The sequence below is a fragment of the Suillus subalutaceus genome (assembly GCF_016647625.1).
Source record: "Suillus subalutaceus strain FC151 chromosome Unknown DFJ58scaffold_1, whole genome shotgun sequence".
Taxonomy (NCBI): Eukaryota; Fungi; Basidiomycota; class Agaricomycetes; order Boletales; family Suillaceae; genus Suillus; species Suillus subalutaceus.
The window spans coordinates 544,945-563,360 of record NW_024540250.1 but is presented as its reverse complement, the minus strand read 5'-3'; the positions used below and the strand labels follow the sequence as shown (position 1 = coordinate 563,360).

Genomic DNA, 18,416 nt, shown 5'->3' with positions numbered 1-18,416 from the left:
TACCCGATTGGCCCTTAAAATAGAATGAGGCACTACCAATTGTTCCGTTGTTCAAGTAACAATGACATCTCTACCAAGCGTGTATTTTATGATCATGTCCATGGGTACCATGTCAATTGCTATGCCTTTGACTATATTGCAATTCCAGACTCAGTACTCAGTACTTGTCAAGCACAACCATCGCCGTCCTCGTTCTTACTACACTGATAAATTCGTAATCCGACATAATATCCCATCATTTGAGCTCCACTTGGGTGGGAGGGTCAATAAACATCGTCTATGAACAAATGAGCTTGGTATGGGAAAAAACACAATAAACTGCTAGTACTCACTGTCACAAATTTTAGGACCTCGTCGATGGCAAGCACAGGCAAGCTGAGATACAAAACCATTTGCCATTCAGCCCAGTTCAACGGCGTTATTTGAAACAGCACCTAGAATAACTTTTTAACTTTCCAAATTTAGTGAGATTAACGTGGAAGACTCACCGTGAAGAATGGAATATACAAAATAGCAAAATGGAGCGCCATGCTGAGAGTTATTGCCCCAACAAGGAACGGGTTCTTCCACACGGGTAACCGCAGCAGACTCTCGTTTTCAGATAGCGAGTTCATTGCGTTGAACATCTCTACCGTTACCAGAATCGACAGACTCATGGTTGTCGCTCGATGCGCCATAACGTTCGTGAACATCTCGCACCCAATTTCTGGAAAGAGCGCAGAGCATTGGTGGAAATGCGTCTGCCGGACTCATCAGTATGGAACGGATAATTGAGTTAGGGTAATGCATACAAGTTGGTGGAATGTGATCTGCGGCCCTTCTGAGTAGAAGATGAACCACCACGCATATCCGAACACGGTGGCACATCCGACGTAAATGCCAATGACCATGTAACGGAAGAACAGCCATTTTCCAACAAGAGGCTCCCGACTGTTTCTTGGAGGAACCCGCATGATAGAATGATCTGGTGGGTTGAACCCAAGGGCGGTGGCAGGCAAACTGTCTGTAACAAGGTTGACCCACAGGAGTTGTACTGGGATAAGGGCTTCTGGCATGCCGAGCAGAACAGTCAAAAATATGCTATGGTAAACCGTCAGTATCTAGTCGCGACGATAACAGTACGTGGTCTTACCTGACGACTTCGCCAATGTTTGATGAAACTAGAAATGGTCAGCAAGAACGACTAAGACAATGTGAATTGCGCGTACTTAGGTATCGGATGAATTGCTTAGTGTTGTTGTATATGAGTCTACCCTCTTCTACCGCAAGCTCTATAGTTGCAAAGTTGGAATCCGCGAGCACCATATCAGCAGCCAATTTGGCAACATCAGTGCCGCTTCCCATGGCGACCCCGATATCTGCCTTTTTCAGTGCAGGGGCATCGTTTACACCATCACCAGTCTAGAAAGAGATATGTTAGTTAGCGTCAGAGATGTCAAGTACGCTGACCAACCATCGCTACAACCAGCCCGAGACCTTGGAGGATATCAACAAGTTGGCTCTTGTGCGCTGGTTCTGTTCGAGTAAAGAGACTAGCGCGTTGCACAGCCTCGATCTTTTCCTCAGCACTGAGCATATCTAGTTCCCGGCCAGTGTAGCTCTTCCCAGTCAAGTCCTCATTCTCCCCGAAGATCCCAATCTGCCTGCAGATCGTTTCCGCAGTGCCCTTATTATCGCCAGTGATGCAGATAACACGAATACCAGCAGCTCTACAGTTCGCAACAGCAAGACGGACCTCCGGTCTTGGGGGATCAAGCATTCCAACCAGAGAAACGAACACCAGGTTCTGTTCAAAACGACTATAATCGCTAGAGTTTTGACTTTGATAATGAGCGGGATCAACGTCTTGAACGTCTGCGTAGGCCAAAGCCAGAGTGCGGAGACCGATGGACCCGTAAGAAACCGTTTGGGCGAGGAGTATTTTACGTAGCTCTGCAGTTAATGGAATAACCTTGCCATGCACCATGACTGAAGTACACCGGTCCAAGACAGACTCGGGGGCTCCTTTGACAAAAAGGGCACCCTTTGAATTCAGCCGTACAAGGACAGACATCATCTTGCGGTCACGTGAAAATTCCATGGTGAGTAGCTTCGTGACGGAGCGCTCATAGTACTCATTCACTATACTCGCCCTCACGGGCGGCGAAAGTGTGGAGAGGGACTCGGATATTTCTTTGTCCGGACAACCAATCTTCTCTACGAGGACTTTCAAGGCAGCTTCAGTCGGCTCCCCCACATTACTATACGAGGCCTTGTCCTAGGAACACCAATAAGGATAGAGAACACCGATCGGCAGTGTGGTAGGGCTTACAGAATTGTAGACGATGTTCGCGTCATTGCAAATGGCGCTAATCTCCGCAAGACGTCTGATGGGATCAGACTGCAGATCCACGGCCATTCCTTTGGTAGAGGTGATCGAGCCTTGTGGGGAATAAGTTGTACCTTCAACATTATAGTTTTCTGGAAGGCCGCTTTGCGCATTGATGATGAGGAACTTGAGTAGCAAGGTTGGGTGAGATGCATCTCATACGGTAGAGAATCCTATGTCACCTTTGAAACACACATCTGGTTGGTAGTGAGAGTGCCTGTTTTGTCCGAGCAAATGACATTGGTACATCCAAGGGTCTCCACACTCGGTAAATTCCTGACAATTGCGTTCTTCTGCGCCATCTTCTTCGTTCCTAGAGCCAAGCATGCTGTAATGACAGCGGCAAGACCTTCTGGGATAGCAGCCACAGCAAGAGCCACGGCAATTTTGAAGTAATAGATAGCGCCCTGCATTACACCATGGTGTGCAGGGTCCGAGAAGTGCCGGAAATTGACCAACCACACCAGGACACAAATCACGGTGATCACTTTGGCCAACATGTCACCGAAATCGTCAAGTTTGCGTTTGAGCGGTGTCTTTTCAGTGATTTGCTGCGAGATTGAATGATGGATGTGGCCGATAGCGGTCTTCTGACCAATGAAAGTGACGACGGCTCGCGCACTCCCATTGACTACTGTAGTACCCTAGATAATGATGAATACACGTCGAGAAGGTAAGGAAAGCGCTTACAGAGAACAACATGTTTGTCATGTCCTGTTTCACGGCGCCTGTGTCAGAGACAACGTCAACCGACTTGTTCACGCTAACACTCTCGCCAGTGAGGATGGCCTGGTCCACCCTAAAGCTACTAGAGGATATGGACAATATTCTGCAATCCGCTGGAATTTTGTCGCCAACCGAAACCGAAACAATGTCACCTGGAACGAGTTCAGAGGCATGAATGTGGGCCAACTGGCCAGACCTGAGGACTTTAGCCTCATCTGGTGAATATTCTTTCAAAGCCTGCACGAACACGGTTAAATATTGGTGTGCCACGAGACCACAAAATATAACATACGTCTATGGCTTTGTCCGCGTTTGTCTCCTGTATTACCCCAACAGTTGCATTCGCGATAAGAATGAGCAATATAACAGCGGGTTCAATGAATGCTCCAAATAAAGTGGTATCTTCAGAGTCATCTAGCAATGCCAAAACGAAGGATATAACTGCTGACGCAAGCAGGATCATCACCAGCTGGTCCTTGAACTGTTCTAGAATAAGCTCCCATAGTGGAGTGGGAGGTTCTTCTGGAAGCTCTGCACAAGATGTTAGCTTCCGAAACAAAATAGATGAACAACGCCGACTGACCGTTTTTTTCCATACACTTCGGCATGCTTTGCGGCGTGAGCTGCAGTCAGTCCGCGAGAACTGTCAACACCAAAGTGCTCCAGGACATGCTCCGGAGTACTAGTCCAAGGTTGTTCCATGACCGTCGTAACGAAGAGAGAAAATAGTACAGACACACGACTCAGCACCTTTAAGCACAGGAATTTGCTTTGCTATGTCTGTGAAATTTGCTGACGTGTCCGATTTGTTTGCACAAGTTATCGACCACGAGGACCGCTGAACTCACGAAGTTCGAACGTTGTGGTCGAAACTTTTAACGCGGGCGGTATCTGTCCACCAGGTTCATACGTTAGATTACGCGGTAGATGTTGATCATACATGTAATACACATAAACAAGCACGCCATCGCACAAATCACCTTGCGGAGCAAGGTCGTGTTCAAATGTTGTGATCACGTAATTATTCCTGACATATGAGTCTACCGGTTTCATATTGTACCACCCGGTGTCTGACATCCAGCCATAACATATATGTGCTAGTTCTTCCAAGGCGTGAAAGCCTCGTCTCTGATCAGTACTCAAGTTCAAGTATCACTGTACACGGATATACTAAGTAGTATCACCGGTCGCCAAAATGGCTGGCACTTTCAGATAACATATATGTCGACAATATCCTATAGTTTTCCAGATCCTAGCACGTTCGCAATATGTAAAATGGAGGCGCAGAAAATAAAATCGCGTGCCACGGAGCAAGGTGAAAGTCGGCAGGGCCGGAACCCTAACTAGTATTAAAGGCGCAACTCTAATAATATCACTTGTCAGCATCAGCTTCGAAGTAGATTTATGAATCTGCTAGGCCTTATGCACATGTGCCTATATATCCTGACAGAAAAGCCTAATGGCCAGCTGCTCGGCGCTCAGCGCTATTTCAGCGCTCAGTTACTATAGGCCTGGTTGGCTAGGGTTCAAAAGATAACGATTTCGGGCCGTCATCTTGCCACCAAACACAAACACAAGTAAATACACTACGGTGACCTAATTGGCAGTGAACAGTCGCGCATATTACGACGGTCTCGCCGCTCAATTTCGTTGGTCTCTCTGAACTTGCCAACAAGTTATCGTCCTTGGAATTGAAGCCATGGGCAACACCAGCTCGTCATCCTCACGCGGCCATCATGACGACACCGTTGACTATGGTCATCTCGCTCCTCAGGGCGTCTACACTGGGCCCAAAGACTGGAATCATGGGATCGTCACCCAGCTCATCGTAGATCGCAGGCTTGCTCCTTTCTATCGACCTTTAGAAGATTACAATGAAAACTGGGATGATGAGCAGATCATGTCAGCTAGGAGGGTCCTTCAAGATACTGACAGCGGTAACTCCGACACTCCCCCTACAAGGGTTGACTCGCGAGATTGCACAAAGCCAGCTCATCAATCTAAGCGGGCTGGTGCATCGAAGGAGCCCTCCCGTTGTCCAGAGGCTGCCATTTACAGAGGTGCTGTAGAATGCCCAATATGTTTCCTTGTGCGTTATCTCTCACGTGCGTCACGCAACCACTGAGTAATTTGTGCCTCAGTATTACCCCCCTAACATGAACCATTCAAGGTGTTGCGATCAGGCGATATGCACGGAATGTTTTGTTCAGATAAAGAGGACCGAACCCACAGCTACACATCTCGTATCTGAGCCAGCAGCATGCCCGTATTGTGTGCAGGAGAATTTCGGTGTGGTATATACTCCTCCTTCATGGCGTACTGGAATTGGGAGTGATGGAACGGTTCGTTTTCCTCAGACACACTCCTGATTATAATTGACGAGGTAACTTTGTTCTTTACTCATTGTCATTCAGTCACTGCCAGTATGGTCGGACACCGCCAAAGGCTTGCAGCAGAATATACCCAGTGCGGCTCAAAAACGTCGTAAGAGCTTTGGTCACGATAGTCCGGAAGTGGTCACTACAGGTAAATGACTCATGTTCAAATGTCACCCTATCATCATGTCTTCCTGTGCTATAGATTCTATAAGGCCAGACTGGGAAGCTAAACTTGCCGCTGTTCGAGCTGCGGTAACGCGCCGTGCAAATAGGCGAATAATCATGCGTCAAGTAGGAGACAGACTCATCCCAGTTGGTGTGACCAGTGGCCGTGTTCATCCCCTACCGACCGGTGAGGGTCAGGACGGGGGTGAAGTAGACAGCGGTTCCAGTCGAAGAAGTCGGCGACATAGAAATAATGGTGGTCAGCCGGATATTAGTCAGTTGTTGGGTCAGATGGGGCTTGGTGGCCAAGATTTGGAAGAGGTATTAGCTTTGTACTCTGACGTATTTCAACTAATATCCCTTTTCAGTTAATGGTCATGGAGGCTATGCGCCTCTCACTTTTGGAGCACGAAGAGCAGCAGAGAAAAGAAGAAGAGAAGCGAAAGAAGGAAGCTGCTGCTACTGCTTCAAGGGGGCATATAGAGGGAGATACTCCCGGTCGGTCGAGTGAGGATCAGACAACCACAGACACAGTAGGGAACAACGCTTCCAATATCCCATCGGCCGCCCGGAGCTTGGAGTCGGGAGAGACAATAGCCGAAGCGAATCACGGTGGTAATCGGGCAATGACCCCTGTAGCAGGTCAACCAACCTCTTCATCTCCCTCGCAGACACCCATTGATACCAACGCCACTCGCAGTGATGGGGCAATCTCGATTTCAGGCCACCCACAACGCCTGATACCGGGCATTTCATCTCCGATGATTGGTGATAGAACTATTGATTCCACAGCATCGGCCGTGCCCGATGGAGTAACCGAGCTTTCAAGTCAGAACGCTTCCATGTATATTGACAGCATACAGTCATCCGCAGGGACGCCTGGTGCGGCCTCCATATCGTCCTCCATTTCCAGCCCAAATACTCTAGGACAGTCATTTTATGACACACTTCCATCTTCACCAGAATCGACATTGGAGGAGCCATTGTTGAACACGGACTCGGTTTCAGTCAGGGCTGCCGCAAAGGCCGCTAATTCATGATCGCCAACTGCGTGGTACCGGGGGTTGGTGTTGGCCATCGAGTCGTCCATCGTTTATAGATCCTGGAGGAGCATCTTTCGTAATTCTTAATGTTTGCATAGTACTTCTTGAGCTTGACATTTCAGCTTGTTGAATACATCACCACTGTATCTATCTGACATGTCATTTCATGAATTTGATTTTGTTCGCCGTTCTCATACTGTAGCATAATTGCCGCGGAAGTTGACGGCGGTCAATCTTCGTGGAAGATCCTACTGTCATGTGGGCTAAACTCGGTGATGCGTATATCTTGGTTCATCCATGTATCGGCGGCCCGGGGAATGATGGTGGGATGTTTCTCACTATTGCGGCGAAAGGACTACATGGGCGGGTGCAATTAGACTCGTGTTTGCCTCATAGACGGACTGGTCACAAGTCCACGGTACAATTCTAACCTGTATCTTGCCGGCATCTTCCCTTGTCCAGTACATGTCGTCTCACGGCGGGGTCTGGAGAACAACCAAAGAAGCCGTCAAGCGGTACCGACATTACAAATGATGCAGTGAATGAGTACGTGGCACAAGAAAGAGAGAGCTCCGACGAGTAGAGATGCCGAGGAAAAACCAAAGCTACTGCTGATTCTGTTGGTCGGCCCAAATAGGTTTTCCTGCATCTGGATTGCTCTAGTTGTATATAAGACAGGTGTCACCACACAGCATGCGTTAAAATGCTAACCTGTGCATCTATTTGACGTTTTATGGTTTGCTCTTGGACGAGTCTGGCTGCTCGGTTTGCGTCGACCTTTCGCCGCAAATCAGGTGACATCGCCTGCGCTTATGGTGAGACGTGGTTCTACTGAACACAAATGTAAAGTATGCCGTAGCCTTGGAATGCGCAGCATGGTCAACGGCGAAAGACGGGGAAAGAACTCACGGCATATGTCTGTTCAGGTGTAGGTACGGTCGCTACAAATTAAGAACAAGGCAATGATGTTCAATTAATCAAGAGGAACAGGAGAGAGAAAATGGGCGAATCAGATGATGAAGGTCCCCGGGCGGTAGTAGAATACGAACCGCTCATCAAAAGGTAACCAAGACCCATCACTGGCGCAGCGAAGTGCCGTGCATCATGTGCGTCCAGTGAAAACAGTCCAGATTGCGCCGAGATCCCAATTACAATCAGCTTCTGTATTTGCCAGTTCGAGATAAGACTCACGACCGCCTCCTAGTAATGTCATTCTGAACCACGGATAACTCATTGTGTGAGATTCTTGCGATTGGTAAGTTGTCAAGTATGGCCCGGAGGCAGGGCTAGGTGCAAACCCAGTATTTACTTATTTGTATCTTGGCATCATTGGCGCATCATACCTGGAACCTGGACCACCGCACTCCCACAAGTATACACATCAACTGCGTCGGTAAAACCGAGGTTGCGATATCTCATTAAAACAGTGCCCGAGAGCATGCGCCAACGAAATTGATAAATATGCAATATGATAGTAGAGTTGGACGTTCTACGGTGAATCGTGCTAGTATGAAGTTGATGATAGTATTGATGATTGGAAAATGGACTATGCAGAGAACCTATGCTAGAGAAGGAAAGCATGACAACGGAAAGTAGTGGCGATAAATAATGTAGAATGCAGAGAATCCGTGTACTAGCTTTCCGCTTGCAGAAATGTCCGTACGACTTGTTGGCTGTTCAACTTCCTCCGCTGGGATACAAAATCCATCATATCTGCAGTGCTTCTGCGGCTCACCAATTCTATTCTTGCTAGTTCCTCCTCCCACGCACGCATCTCCACTTGTCCGACTTTGTCGAACAACAAGTTACCGTCTGCGCGAGCAGCACTTTCAGGTGTTAGCGAGTGGGCTCCCTCCGAGCTTGCGCTTGAACTAGAGTGGCCAAGCCGTGGAGCTTCCACCCACTTTTGGAAGAAAGCACCATGAGTACTGCGTCCATTGGTGGCGGGTCCACTGTATGCAGTTTCGGGGCGCAGAGGGACAGGGTGTCGATTACTATGATTGTGAAGAGGGTTATATCCCCGTGAATCGTACCCATGTGGCGTGTCCCGGGGCCCGGCAGAAGTGTGGGGTCTGCGTATAGAATTCAGCTTGCTCTTGCTTCCGGATTGTGGGGATGATGCAGAAGAAATCTTGTGAGTATGCCCATGTGATATTTCATGTTCATGGCCGCCTTTAGGTGTAATGGGCGCCTTTTTTGGTACTTGGGCGACTGCAGGAGGGCTACGAGGTGGTGAGGGTAGTTGAGTGTTTGTATTTGGACGTTCTCGCTTTGATCGTTTGGGAGACCTAGACTTGTGCTGCCCTGCGGCGGAATAGCGTGAAAGAGCCAATTGACGCTTTGCCTCGTTGGTCGAGACGACAATAATTTCTTGGTCATCAAGCTCGACCGTTTCAGCGCTCGAGTTAGGGGAGGAGACGATCAACTGAAACGCATGATTAGGCAAACAACAAGGGAAAGACATGCAACATACCTTTACGCGAATAAAAAACCTGATAGAAGCCATGCCGGTCTGAAGTGTTTCTCCAACCGTCCATCGGCTACTGGGACTGGCATCGGGCCAAGAAAATGTGAGAGTCTGACGCCAGGTTCCAGTAGAATCCCGAGTGAAGCGATGGGAAGATTCAAGATGAGCAAAAATATGTGCCGTTGTTCGTTCGCTTGTGTGAGTCGCTGATGATGTACTAGGCACTGATGATTGTTGTTGTGGCAGAAGAGGTCGTGTGTCAGATATCAAGGAAGAGGTTGAGGAAAGGTAGTGGAGATCATTGGAAGATGACGCTGCGGATGTGATGTCGTAGGAGTTTGCTGCAGTAGAGTGATGATCATGCGAGTTTGGTTCTTGATTTGATGCGAGGTATGAGTGTGACAATAATGTGGGGCCCGATGGTGTCGAAGTACCAGAAGGCGATGTTGGGAAGTCTGAGAATTGTATTCTTCTTTCAACGACGGCGGTCGCACTGCGAATGGATACTGCTGGATCGAGTGGTTGGACGGTGACTTGTAAAGAAACGATGTCGAGGGGGCCGACGGGTTTAGTGGGCAGTATGATACGATAACGGAGTGAAGGACCTCTAGACTTGGTGGATAGATAAGATGTTGGGGGCGGGGTTACTGGAGAGTGAGGAGACACATTTCCTGGTAAGTCATGGCGGATCAAATAGAGATCATAATGTTTAAGCAAGCGAGAACCGATGCCCGGAATGGGAGCGTGATTGACGACTAAACAACGTAAGAGACGAGTCGTTGAATGGGTGAAAGCACATACCGGCCTCGATTCGCCAACATATTCGATACTCTTGAAAGTAAAGAGCTGTGCTGGGACCAGTAGTTTGAAGTGGCATGGAAAGTCGGAATGGGTATTCCGCATTTCCTATATCTGCCCAATCTTGGCTGTCTGGTTTTCTCCATAACGTGATGGAGTGCTCTACCAAAATATTGGATTGTGCTGTCCCCAAGCGGCCGTACCGAAACTCATAACAGCGAACAGAGACTGTTATATCTTTGGCAGGGAGATTTTTCCCATCCTGCTCGATTTCAGTTCGGACGACTGAATGAACGGATATTAGAGGATGATATGAATTCAGAGGTAGATATACGGACCTCCTTCGAACTTGAGGGGCGTCAAGCCGAGGTAGCCAATGCAGGGAAAGAAGCGGACGCCATTGTTGCCTTTGGGAGAGAGAAGTGTAAGCTTCACCATGAAGGGCAATTAGGACGGCGTTTAGGATGGCGTTGAGGTTGACTAGGACGATGAGCAATTTAAAGAGTGAAAGAAAAGAGAGTGATGGAGGAAGAATTTAAAGACGCCCAGAAGCAATTGGGATAAATAAGTGGCCAATAACTGATACCAGAATTAATATTCATGACAGCGAGCGAGAAGCAAGAGCATCGCGACACGATCTCCCGATCTCTGATCCAGATCTACGGAGCACCGGCATCCTATTACTGCATATGGTATTGTCACGCCGGCTACTTGTCACACCTGTTCGTTTTAGAAACCTGCAACTCTTTGGCAGAGTCTTCGACGACCGACCGACCGACCGACCGACCATGCCTTCGTCGTTCTACATTCCCATTCTCCTTGCGGGTATGATAATCACGGTATGTATCTCAAGTGGTATCTCCAAACGTGTACCAAGTCATGCTTTGTAGGGGTCGAGTAATTCTTTGTGGAGTAAATGGCAGGTATGTTCAGCCTCGCGTTCAGAGACACAGCATTGACCACCACTAGGACATGCAATGCGTGGAGAACTGTAGCGACCCCAACCCTGCAAATCACGTTCTATACGAGCAGCCTGTGTGGCAAACTCTGCAGATGTTCCGTCCGTATCCCTTATTCTTATTTGTACCACGTTCTACGCTAACTGTCCGAGGTAGTCGGCGAAATGCTTTGTCAGTATCCAATAGGCAGTCTGTCTATTCATATCTCACTTTTTGCATGTAGGCTTTCTCCCTGTAATTTATACGTGGCTACGTGCACGTCAGCACACTACACCCGTATTTCTCCCGGATGATTTAGAAGAAGACGTTCATGAGCCCGGTAAAATCGACGAAACTTGCGAAGAGCTACGAGGCTGGAAAATTCTTCTTTTGTGGTTACCCGCTGCTTGCGATCTTACCGGAACAACGGTCCGTCGATTTCCTATCTTTGCCTTTTCGCCTTGCAATCCGTTGCTTTTAGTCTCGTCTTCATTATCGATTGTGCTGATAACAACTTCCATTCATAATGAATATTAACAGCTTATGAATGTCGGTCTTCTCTATACGCCCGTTTCCATTTATCAGATGACACGTGGAGCTCTCGTTCTCTTTGTGGGCACCCTGAGTGTCATCTTCTTACACCGTCGTTTATGGCTCTATCAGTACGTCCTCCCCAGTTCTCCCGTTCCATAGTCCTAATTTGTGCACAGATGGGTCTCTCTCTTGACAGTCATGGCCGGTATTTCGCTGGTAGGATACAGCGGTTCGCTTATCAAAGACGTTGTACAACCTACCTTGCGTCTCTTGGGTACCGATCAGTCAGAGCCCGAAGTCACCAAAGTCCTAGTTGGTCAGATATCTTATTACTTTTAATGGGAGTTTATACTCATCATGTATAGGTGTCTTCTTCATTCTCTTCGCCCAGGTGTTGTAAGTATTTCGTCATCCCTTACTTCAGCGACTAAGAATAACTGCCACCTAGTACGGCAACACAGTTTGTTGTGGAAGAGAAGATTATGGCCCGTTACTCCGTGGCACCTTTGGTTGCTGTGGGCTACGAGGGTTTATTCGGCACACTCTCCGTCATCATGTGCACGCCCATTCTCGCTATGCCGTCAATCGCTTCTAGCTCGCCTTTCTTTGACCTTCCTAGGGGTTGGTACCAATTGGTGAACACACCTAGTGTCCTTTGGTCAGGGATCGCCATCGCCATTAGTATCTCCTTGTTCAATTACTTCGGCTTGAGCGTTACCCGGCATGTAAGCGCCACAGCGAGGAGTTTGACCGACACCTGCAGAACACTCTCGATCTGGCTAATCAGCCTTGGACTAGGCTGGGAGAAACTTCTTTTCCCCATTTCGCTCCTGCAAGTACTAGGATTCTCCTTCTTGGTGTAAGGAAGTCCTTCATACAGTTGTTACGTGGCGCTCACGAATCTTTCATATTCTAGGTATGGCACGGTACGTCTTTAATCAACGTTTTAATGGTAGTTATCGTTTAATGCGGTCTTCTAGTTCCTTTTCAATGGTTTGGTCAACCCTCCCTCTTTCCTCCACCCGCCCTTGGTTCTAGAGGAGACGGTAGGTGGCGAAGCGGAAGAAGGGGAGGCCTTGCTCGCTTCACAGCATCTGGACGATACCGCTGCTCTGCCTGTTGACCTTGGTCAAAGTGGTTATGATGTTTTGCCGAAGAATGTCAGGGTTCATGCGCAAGGTGTCTCGTCAGCAGAAGATTGAGGCCTGAGGATTTACCTAGATGATACTTACACCTAATACATTTATCCATGAACATGTGCTGATGCGGACGCCACACGGTTGATGCGCTCCGCCGTTTATTAAAGACGCCGTTCACGGACCCGCATGTGAACAAAAACTCCAGCACCATATGGTCCTCGACAGAGATCAGATGGCACGTTGCATTTGTGGGATGTAGAGAACAATAGAACAAGGTCAAGCATGCCTCATGCCTTTTGATCATGACATCTGAAGTGATAGCGAGCTTTTACGCCGAGAACCAAGCGGCGAATTTCGGCAATTTGCACGTCTACTCTTCTTGTCTTCTCTCATATCAGTAAGAGGCTGGACGCTGTAGACTGGATATGGGCTGGCTTCGACAGGTTCTTCCACCGACACGAGGCAGATCGCTAACTTGTAAGTAGTACGGTGGAGCCAAGGCTTCTCGAAGGTACGGGCGCGAACAGAAAGTGTACTATTCAACTCGAACTACTGGCGAACTCTATTACTCATTCAAAAAAGGCTCGAATCACTTATCAACACTGCATGGCGCAAGTGCAAAACCGCCGAACTTGAAATCGCACTAACCAGCAACTGAGTATATAAATATACTTCCCTAGGAGGTTTACTCGGAGTTGTGCTTAATTCGCGAGTTCGGGTAGTAGAATCACCCTAATAGACTTGCCCGTCGTTTACTGCGATAAGCATGTATGAACCGAGCTCCTTTGGAGTGTTATCGATCCCGTCACAAGAAAGTTATTTGCATTTTGCAAGGTTGTACAATCGACGGATACAACGTGGTTTGAATTGGCGATCATCGTGGGTCCGAAAGTCGTACCAATTTGGTTCATGTTTCACCCGCCAGCGCAACATGTTCATGCTGTCACCAAGCTGCTAAAGTCTTTTGAGTGAGAAGACGAACCCAATGGAGGATGCTAAGTATGCTTACGGGCTAGTGTGTCAGCTCGAACACGAGACGACTCCTCATAAGGTCATTCAGACGACTCGTTGTCGCTGTCGCTACTAGTAGTGTCCAGAAGGGTTGCAGCTTCTAACTTCTCGATGTTCCAGCCAATCATCGATTTCGTAATGGCCAGAGCATTCAATTGCTGTGCGATGTCTAATAACACCTCATCGCTGCGGAAGTAAAGATGTTCATATAAACACTAGCCATTATGTCGGAAAATTAAAATGACGCCGCACCTCGCCGATGCTTGGATCCAAACGCAGAAATCATCGACCCAGATTTTGTTATACACGTAATATACTTCATGATGGTCCAAAACATGTTTCATCTCCAATAAGTAACGCGTGACCGTCCTTCTACCCTTCGCCAAAATGGCTGCTACGTCATTCTGACAAGCATCGGCCATTGCGAAAGAGCGATAAAGAGGGAATGCAAGAGAACGCCGATAAGACGGCATCAAAGCTGAAGCGAGGTCGGAATCGGTGAACCCCGACGTGGGGATAGACAGGGGAACGCTTTCTAAAGATACATATGGAGGGGGATCCAGCGCTGAGAACGCAGGTACGAGTGAGCAAATTGTCCAGGCGCTTTCAGGGGTGGGGTCGTGCTGTGTCGTGCGTCTGTCATAGGCGTATGCGAATAACAAGGTTAATAGTGTTAGATACAGGTTTCGCTCCTGTGATTTTGTAGGTAAGTCTGTCGTAATGTGCTCAGTGTTGATATGGAACAAAGCGAAAATATCGCTCACATTCTTTGCGCGGTAAATGGAGCATCGTCATATTCTCGCTCTCGGTGAATATACATTCAGCATTTCCAAGCTCGGGATCTTCCCAGGCAAGAAGTTCTTGAATGTACTCATCATCCACGTAATCCGCCCTACAGGAGGAGGCAGATGAGCGTTCAAATCGATGTCTTGTTCAAGGATCCTACATATAATGCTCCTCATCCCATTTCACCTCTTCATGTTGCAATCTTTTCGCTCGTCGTTCTTCTGGTAAGCAACTTTCAGCCTCACTCCCTAGTTCATTGACATCATTTTCTGTGTGAGCAACGTGGGTGAAGTATCCTGTGTACATATTCAAGAACCCATAATATCTCTTCGTGGATAGTTGTAATGGAGAAGAGGTTTCTGCGATAGTCTGGGGAAACTGCCAGTCATTTTCAGCGGCTGGAAAATAATTTGAGGATATTTGTTGAAGTATGAAGTCATCGCACGCACCTTCCAATATTTCCCGTTGTTCAAGCGAGATCGCATCAGTTAAATCCACAAGTTCTTCCAGCTCGCTTTGTGGTGAAGTCTCAGACCCGATGACTTCTATAGCCGGCTGTTTTGGAACTTCAACATGACGTGGAGCCAGTAGCTTTGCTAGTAAATCCAAGTCAGGGAATTCTTGCCCCTTCGTCTCTTTAGTCAATGTAACCGTTAAATATCCACTGCTTGGATCGTAGGTTGCAGAGGATTGGTCGTCGTCGAGGACCGAATGAGGAAAGTTTATACGAAGAAAATAAGGGTTGATGTGAACGGTCAACAAAGTCTCATCGACATTGATCTCCACATCAGAGGCCTACTTCGAGGATATCATTGATCAGGCTTGGGACCACAAGTGCTGCACAGACGTACTCTTACTGATGGGCAGTAAATTGATACTGCCACTGCTTCAAGAGTTTGGGTACAGTAAAACCGTGGAGTTATCATATTGCAACGACTTTGAAGACCGAGATGAAAATGGCTGTTCAGATTTCGTGAAAAACCCAGCAAATATACGCAATCCTAGGATTTGATCTAGTAGACGGAATGACTGAGACTCTTTCTTCGACTGGAGACCAGATTTGATGCAATAATGATGAGATCAAAACAAGTTTCAGAGTCATCCGATGCGATGACTCGGATTCATCATCTGCAGGACCGAAGCAGTAATCACATACTACTTCTTATACTTCAGGCTGAACGGTGGATGCTCCAATCATCATAGCCCCCCAGACCAAAATGGACCCTCAGGTAGTCTTCGTTTGGCATTGCATAGTAGGCTTAGACGCTAATGTTATTTGCTTGTAGAAATTCACAGCGTATCCATCGCTCGCCGCTGTAGAACAGCTCATTATTCGCGAGAAGCGAGGCAACTGCGTCCCAATATTTATTCAGCTTCCTGCAGACCTTATCACGCCATGCATGGCGTATCTCCGAATAGCCAAAGACTCCAAGTACAGCTTCCTACTGGAGTCGGTTATTGCGGGAGAGAACATCGCCAGATACAGTTTCGTCGGCGCAGGTAGGGTACCCGCCCGATGTTACTGGCTTTCAATGTCAATTGACGCGCCTTAGACCCACTGAAGGTCATCAAAACTGGTCCGAAGGAGGAGTTTCAGGGAGATCCACTTTCTGCTCTACAACGGGAGCTCGCCGTTCACCAATATGTGAAAATTCCTGAAATTCCAACCTTCACCGGAGGCGCGATTGGATACGTGTCCTACGACTGTATACAGTACTTCGAGCCCAAGACTGCTCGAGAACTCAGTGATCCTTTATCTATCCCGGAGTCTTTGTTTATGCTTTGCGACACCCTCCTCGTTTACGATCACCTATTCCAGTCCATTAAGATCGTCTCTCATGTCTTCTATCCAAAAGATGCCGGCATCACGAACCTTCCATTCGTATATCAAACTGCTCAGTCAAAAATCCGTCGGCTAGCAAAAGTGCTTCTGAGTCCCACAACTCCAGAAGTACTGCAGCCTCCAATTACGTTAGGAAGCCAAGCCGTGTCCAACATAGGCAAGGAAGGCTACGAGTCATTTGTGACCAAGCTCAAGGAGCGCATTGTTGCCGGTGATATCATCCAAGCAGTTCCATCTCAACGCCTTGCCCGTCCAACAAATTTACATCCTTTTAATGCATACAGACATCTTCGCCAGGTCAACCCTAGCCCCTATATGTTTTATTTGGATTGTGGAGAGCTACAGATAGTCGGCGCTAGCCCGGAAACTCTTTGTAAAGTGGAGGAAAACAAGGTCTATAACCATGCCATTGCTGGGACCGTCAAGAGAGGAAAGACTCCAGCAGGTTAGTTTGAATGTCTGTACGGAGCAAGCTATTTTGATTCCTTTTGCAGAGGACGACAAGCTTTGCAAACTACTCCTTTCATCTGAAAAGGACCGGGCGGAACACATCATGCTTGTTGATCTCGCCAGAAACGACGTCAATCGGGTTTGCAAGGCGGAGACCGTGAAAGTCGATCATCTTATGGCGGTACAGAAATTCAGTCACGTCATTCACATGACGTCCCAAGTTTCGGGAATGCTGAGGGAAGGATTGACGAGGTATTTTACCGTTTATCGTGTTCTCTGCAATTGCCAACAATTTTTAACAGGTTCGATGCTTTCCGCTCCATATTCCCCGCGGGAACTGTATCGGGAGCTCCTAAAATCAAAGCCGTCGAACTGGTTGCCGAACTAGAGGGTGAACGGAGGGGAGTTTATGCCGGTGGTGTCGGACGTTTCGACTTCGCCGATGACGAAATGGACACATGCATTGCCATTCGTACAATGACATTCAAGGACGGGGTCGCCTACTTGCAGGCAGGTGGAGGTATCGTTTTTGACAGCGTGGAAGAAGAGGAATATGTAGAGAGTATTAACAAACTGGGGGGTAATCTACGAGCACTGAGTGATGCAGAGAGTAAGTCTTGTTACTAAATTATGGTGGTGCGTTTACTGAAGGAGGATACAGAATATTGGAGTGAAGTTCAAGCGTCGCATTCATAACAACATTGAACGCACGTAGTAGAACTAATATCTGTCAGCTACATATCGCGTAGTACCTCGTTCTTGAGCACGCATGTATTGAGATCGTTGTAGCTCTTTACTTTGCTCTTCTCTTTCTCGCAAAACTCTCCCTTCTCTTCCGGCTATGCTGAGAACACCTGCAATTAACTCTGCTGCTCGTGGGCTCTCGTCATTCGCAGGAATGGCATACATAACCACGCGAGGATCGACGTTCGAGTCGACAATGCCAATAGTAGGAATATGTTGTATTGCGCATTCACGGATGGCGTGGATATTTGCCAGGGGGTTTAGGAAGATGACCAGGTCGGGTGTGACACGCTGCTCTTTTGCAACGTCAGACCCAAACAGCTGCAGTTTGTTCGTAAGTGTGCCAGGCAGCCATCTTTCGCCAACATGGAAAGCCTGCGGTCCAATCCTCTCTGCAGCTTTGCGCACAACAGCACGCAGATCTGGACGAGTGCCCACGAAGACAACTGTGCCATCCCTTGCAACGATAGCGCGAGTGAGGTTCGCAGCCCTCCGCAACAGTGGGAGGGTCGAGTCGAGGTCAATTATGGTGATGCCGGCACGAACACCATACGCGTAGGGCATAAAATTTGGATTGAGCAAAGATTTAGAGTGCCCAAAATGTGCGCCGGCAGCTATTAGTGCGGATAATGTTGCTTCGGACGGAGCGAGAGGCCGGTGCAACTGGTGGTGGGGTTGGAAAGCATTATCTCGCGTCACATTAGAGCCATGCTTGCTAAATAGATCGACTACACAGGATAATAAGCAAAAGTTAGTTTCGTACACGAAAAAAGACACTCACCGAGCATTTTGAAACGTATCCGGCGGTCTTGCAACAACTGCCAATCATCTGGTGACTGCAGAGGAAATGGTTGGTCACTAGAAGTGAATACATTTCGTCTATGCTGTAGAACCGAAAGCTGGCTTCTACGCATACATCTTGTAGCAGAAAGCCATGGTCTTAGACCTGCCTTGGTAGACATGTCGAAGAATGGATCGTGTTGGTGGCGGTGCAAAATTTGTTACCATTGGTCTGGTTGCTTACTT

The 18,416-nt window shown here is 47.9% G+C and overlaps 8 protein-coding genes across 8 annotated transcripts; 3 read left to right on the top strand and 5 right to left on the bottom strand.

The window, feature by feature from the left end:
* Positions 1-25: 25 nt before the first annotated feature.
* Positions 26-4,027, bottom strand: DFJ58DRAFT_752684 (uncharacterized protein). The gene is made up of 12 exons (XM_041387861.1): positions 3,674-4,027; positions 3,387-3,623; positions 3,059-3,331; positions 2,551-3,012; positions 2,312-2,494; positions 1,454-2,257; positions 1,209-1,401; positions 1,133-1,160; positions 792-1,080; positions 489-740; positions 333-434; positions 26-277 (listed from the first exon to the last, which is right to left on the bottom strand). Exons 1-12 carry the CDS (start codon positions 3,794-3,796, stop codon positions 236-238), a joined length of 2,988 nt encoding a protein of 995 aa, XP_041251257.1. The 5' UTR covers positions 3,797-4,027; the 3' UTR covers positions 26-235.
* Positions 4,028-4,583: 556 nt separating this feature from the next.
* DFJ58DRAFT_752680 (uncharacterized protein) lies at positions 4,584-6,871 on the top strand. Its single transcript, XM_041387860.1, has 5 exons — positions 4,584-5,183; positions 5,236-5,436; positions 5,509-5,620; positions 5,675-5,958; positions 6,006-6,871. The coding sequence occupies exons 1-5, from the start codon at positions 4,794-4,796 to the stop codon at positions 6,675-6,677; spliced, it is 1,659 nt and encodes a 552-aa protein (XP_041251256.1). The 5' UTR covers positions 4,584-4,793; the 3' UTR covers positions 6,678-6,871.
* A 169-nt stretch (positions 6,872-7,040) lies between these two features.
* On the bottom strand, positions 7,041-8,002 carry DFJ58DRAFT_752675 (uncharacterized protein). Its single transcript, XM_041387859.1, has 5 exons — positions 7,872-8,002; positions 7,730-7,759; positions 7,590-7,621; positions 7,392-7,484; positions 7,041-7,339 (listed from the first exon to the last, which is right to left on the bottom strand). Exons 1-5 carry the CDS (start codon positions 7,912-7,914, stop codon positions 7,286-7,288), a joined length of 252 nt encoding a protein of 83 aa, XP_041251255.1. The 5' UTR covers positions 7,915-8,002; the 3' UTR covers positions 7,041-7,285.
* DFJ58DRAFT_693450 (uncharacterized protein) lies at positions 8,003-10,557 on the bottom strand. The gene is made up of 4 exons (XM_041383416.1): positions 10,284-10,557; positions 9,949-10,230; positions 9,154-9,902; positions 8,003-9,105 (listed from the first exon to the last, which is right to left on the bottom strand). The coding sequence occupies exons 1-4, from the start codon at positions 10,381-10,383 to the stop codon at positions 8,314-8,316; spliced, it is 1,923 nt and encodes a 640-aa protein (XP_041251254.1). The 5' UTR covers positions 10,384-10,557; the 3' UTR covers positions 8,003-8,313.
* DFJ58DRAFT_752667 (uncharacterized protein) lies at positions 10,556-13,064 on the top strand. Its single transcript, XM_041387858.1, has 11 exons — positions 10,556-10,784; positions 10,836-10,868; positions 10,915-11,005; positions 11,061-11,075; positions 11,128-11,312; positions 11,424-11,545; positions 11,594-11,733; positions 11,783-11,813; positions 11,866-12,276; positions 12,334-12,343; positions 12,398-13,064. The coding sequence occupies exons 1-11, from the start codon at positions 10,635-10,637 to the stop codon at positions 12,617-12,619; spliced, it is 1,410 nt and encodes a 469-aa protein (XP_041251253.1). The 5' UTR covers positions 10,556-10,634; the 3' UTR covers positions 12,620-13,064.
* Positions 13,065-13,590: 526 nt separating this feature from the next.
* DFJ58DRAFT_851258 (SHQ1 protein-domain-containing protein) lies at positions 13,591-15,279 on the bottom strand (the record flags this gene model as incomplete). Its single annotated transcript, XM_041393811.1, has 6 exons — positions 13,591-13,753; positions 13,820-14,279; positions 14,332-14,459; positions 14,514-14,751; positions 14,803-15,148; positions 15,205-15,279. The coding sequence occupies 6 exons, from the start codon at positions 15,277-15,279 to the stop codon at positions 13,609-13,611; spliced, it is 1,392 nt and encodes a 463-aa protein (XP_041251252.1). The 3' UTR covers positions 13,591-13,608.
* Positions 15,280-15,570: 291 nt separating this feature from the next.
* DFJ58DRAFT_720553 (ADC synthase) lies at positions 15,571-17,342 on the top strand (the record flags this gene model as incomplete). The annotated part of the gene is made up of 6 exons (XM_041384718.1): positions 15,571-15,582; positions 15,640-15,853; positions 15,907-16,641; positions 16,691-16,898; positions 16,949-17,256; positions 17,308-17,342. The coding sequence occupies 6 exons, from the start codon at positions 15,571-15,573 to the stop codon at positions 17,340-17,342; spliced, it is 1,512 nt and encodes a 503-aa protein (XP_041251251.1).
* DFJ58DRAFT_6374 (ribosomal protein S2, flavodoxin-like domain-containing protein) lies at positions 17,320-18,393 on the bottom strand. Its single transcript, XM_041381301.1, has 2 exons — positions 18,172-18,393; positions 17,320-18,118 (listed from the first exon to the last, which is right to left on the bottom strand). The coding sequence occupies exons 1-2, from the start codon at positions 18,350-18,352 to the stop codon at positions 17,367-17,369; spliced, it is 933 nt and encodes a 310-aa protein (XP_041251250.1). The 5' UTR covers positions 18,353-18,393; the 3' UTR covers positions 17,320-17,366.
* Between the last annotated feature and the right edge of the window lie 23 nt (positions 18,394-18,416).

Excerpts from the sequence above, each read along its gene's own strand:
- DFJ58DRAFT_752675 (XM_041387859.1), bottom strand. The coding sequence starts at position 7,914 with ATGAGTTATCCGTGGTTCAGAATGACATTACTAGGAGGCGGTC. Across the intron at positions 7,760-7,871 it reads GACATTACTAGGAGGCGGTC|TGATGGGTCTTGGTTACCTT; the intron begins GTGAGTCTTATC and ends TCGCTGCGCCAG. Across the intron at positions 7,622-7,729 it reads TGGTTACCTTTTGATGAGCG|CGACCGTACCTACACCTGAA; the intron begins GTTCGTATTCTA and ends CTTAATTTGTAG.
- DFJ58DRAFT_752684 (XM_041387861.1), bottom strand. The coding sequence starts at position 3,796 with ATGGAACAACCTTGGACTAGTACTCCGGAGCATGTCCTGGAGCACTTT. Across the intron at positions 3,013-3,058 it reads TGACAAACATGTTGTTCTCT|GGTACTACAGTAGTCAATGG; the intron begins GTAAGCGCTTTC and ends ATCATTATCTAG. Across the intron at positions 2,495-2,550 it reads ACCAGATGTGTGTTTCAAAG|TTCCTCATCATCAATGCGCA; the intron begins GTGACATAGGAT and ends TTGCTACTCAAG.
- DFJ58DRAFT_693450 (XM_041383416.1), bottom strand. The coding sequence starts at position 10,383 with ATGGTGAAGCTTACACTTCTCTCTCCCAAAGGCAACAATGGCGTCCGC. Across the intron at positions 10,231-10,283 it reads GCCCCTCAAGTTCGAAGGAG|TCGTCCGAACTGAAATCGAG; the intron begins GTCCGTATATCT and ends CCGTTCATTCAG. Across the intron at positions 9,106-9,153 it reads GGTTTTTTATTCGCGTAAAG|TTGATCGTCTCCTCCCCTAA; the intron begins GTATGTTGCATG and ends CATGCGTTTCAG.
- DFJ58DRAFT_752667 (XM_041387858.1), top strand. The coding sequence starts at position 10,635 with ATGGTATTGTCACGCCGGCTACTTGTCACACCTGTTCGTTTTAGAAAC. Across the intron at positions 11,546-11,593 it reads CGTCGTTTATGGCTCTATCA|ATGGGTCTCTCTCTTGACAG; the intron begins GTACGTCCTCCC and ends ATTTGTGCACAG. Across the intron at positions 11,814-11,865 it reads ATTCTCTTCGCCCAGGTGTT|TACGGCAACACAGTTTGTTG; the intron begins GTAAGTATTTCG and ends ACTGCCACCTAG.
- DFJ58DRAFT_752680 (XM_041387860.1), top strand. The coding sequence starts at position 4,794 with ATGGGCAACACCAGCTCGTCATCCTCACGCGGCCATCATGACGACACC. Across the intron at positions 5,184-5,235 it reads AATGCCCAATATGTTTCCTT|TATTACCCCCCTAACATGAA; the intron begins GTGCGTTATCTC and ends TTTGTGCCTCAG. Across the intron at positions 5,621-5,674 it reads TCCGGAAGTGGTCACTACAG|ATTCTATAAGGCCAGACTGG; the intron begins GTAAATGACTCA and ends CCTGTGCTATAG.
- DFJ58DRAFT_6374 (XM_041381301.1), bottom strand. The coding sequence starts at position 18,352 with ATGTCTACCAAGGCAGGTCTAAGACCATGGCTTTCTGCTACAAGATGT. Across the intron at positions 18,119-18,171 it reads GATACGTTTCAAAATGCTCG|TCGATCTATTTAGCAAGCAT; the intron begins GTGAGTGTCTTT and ends TATCCTGTGTAG.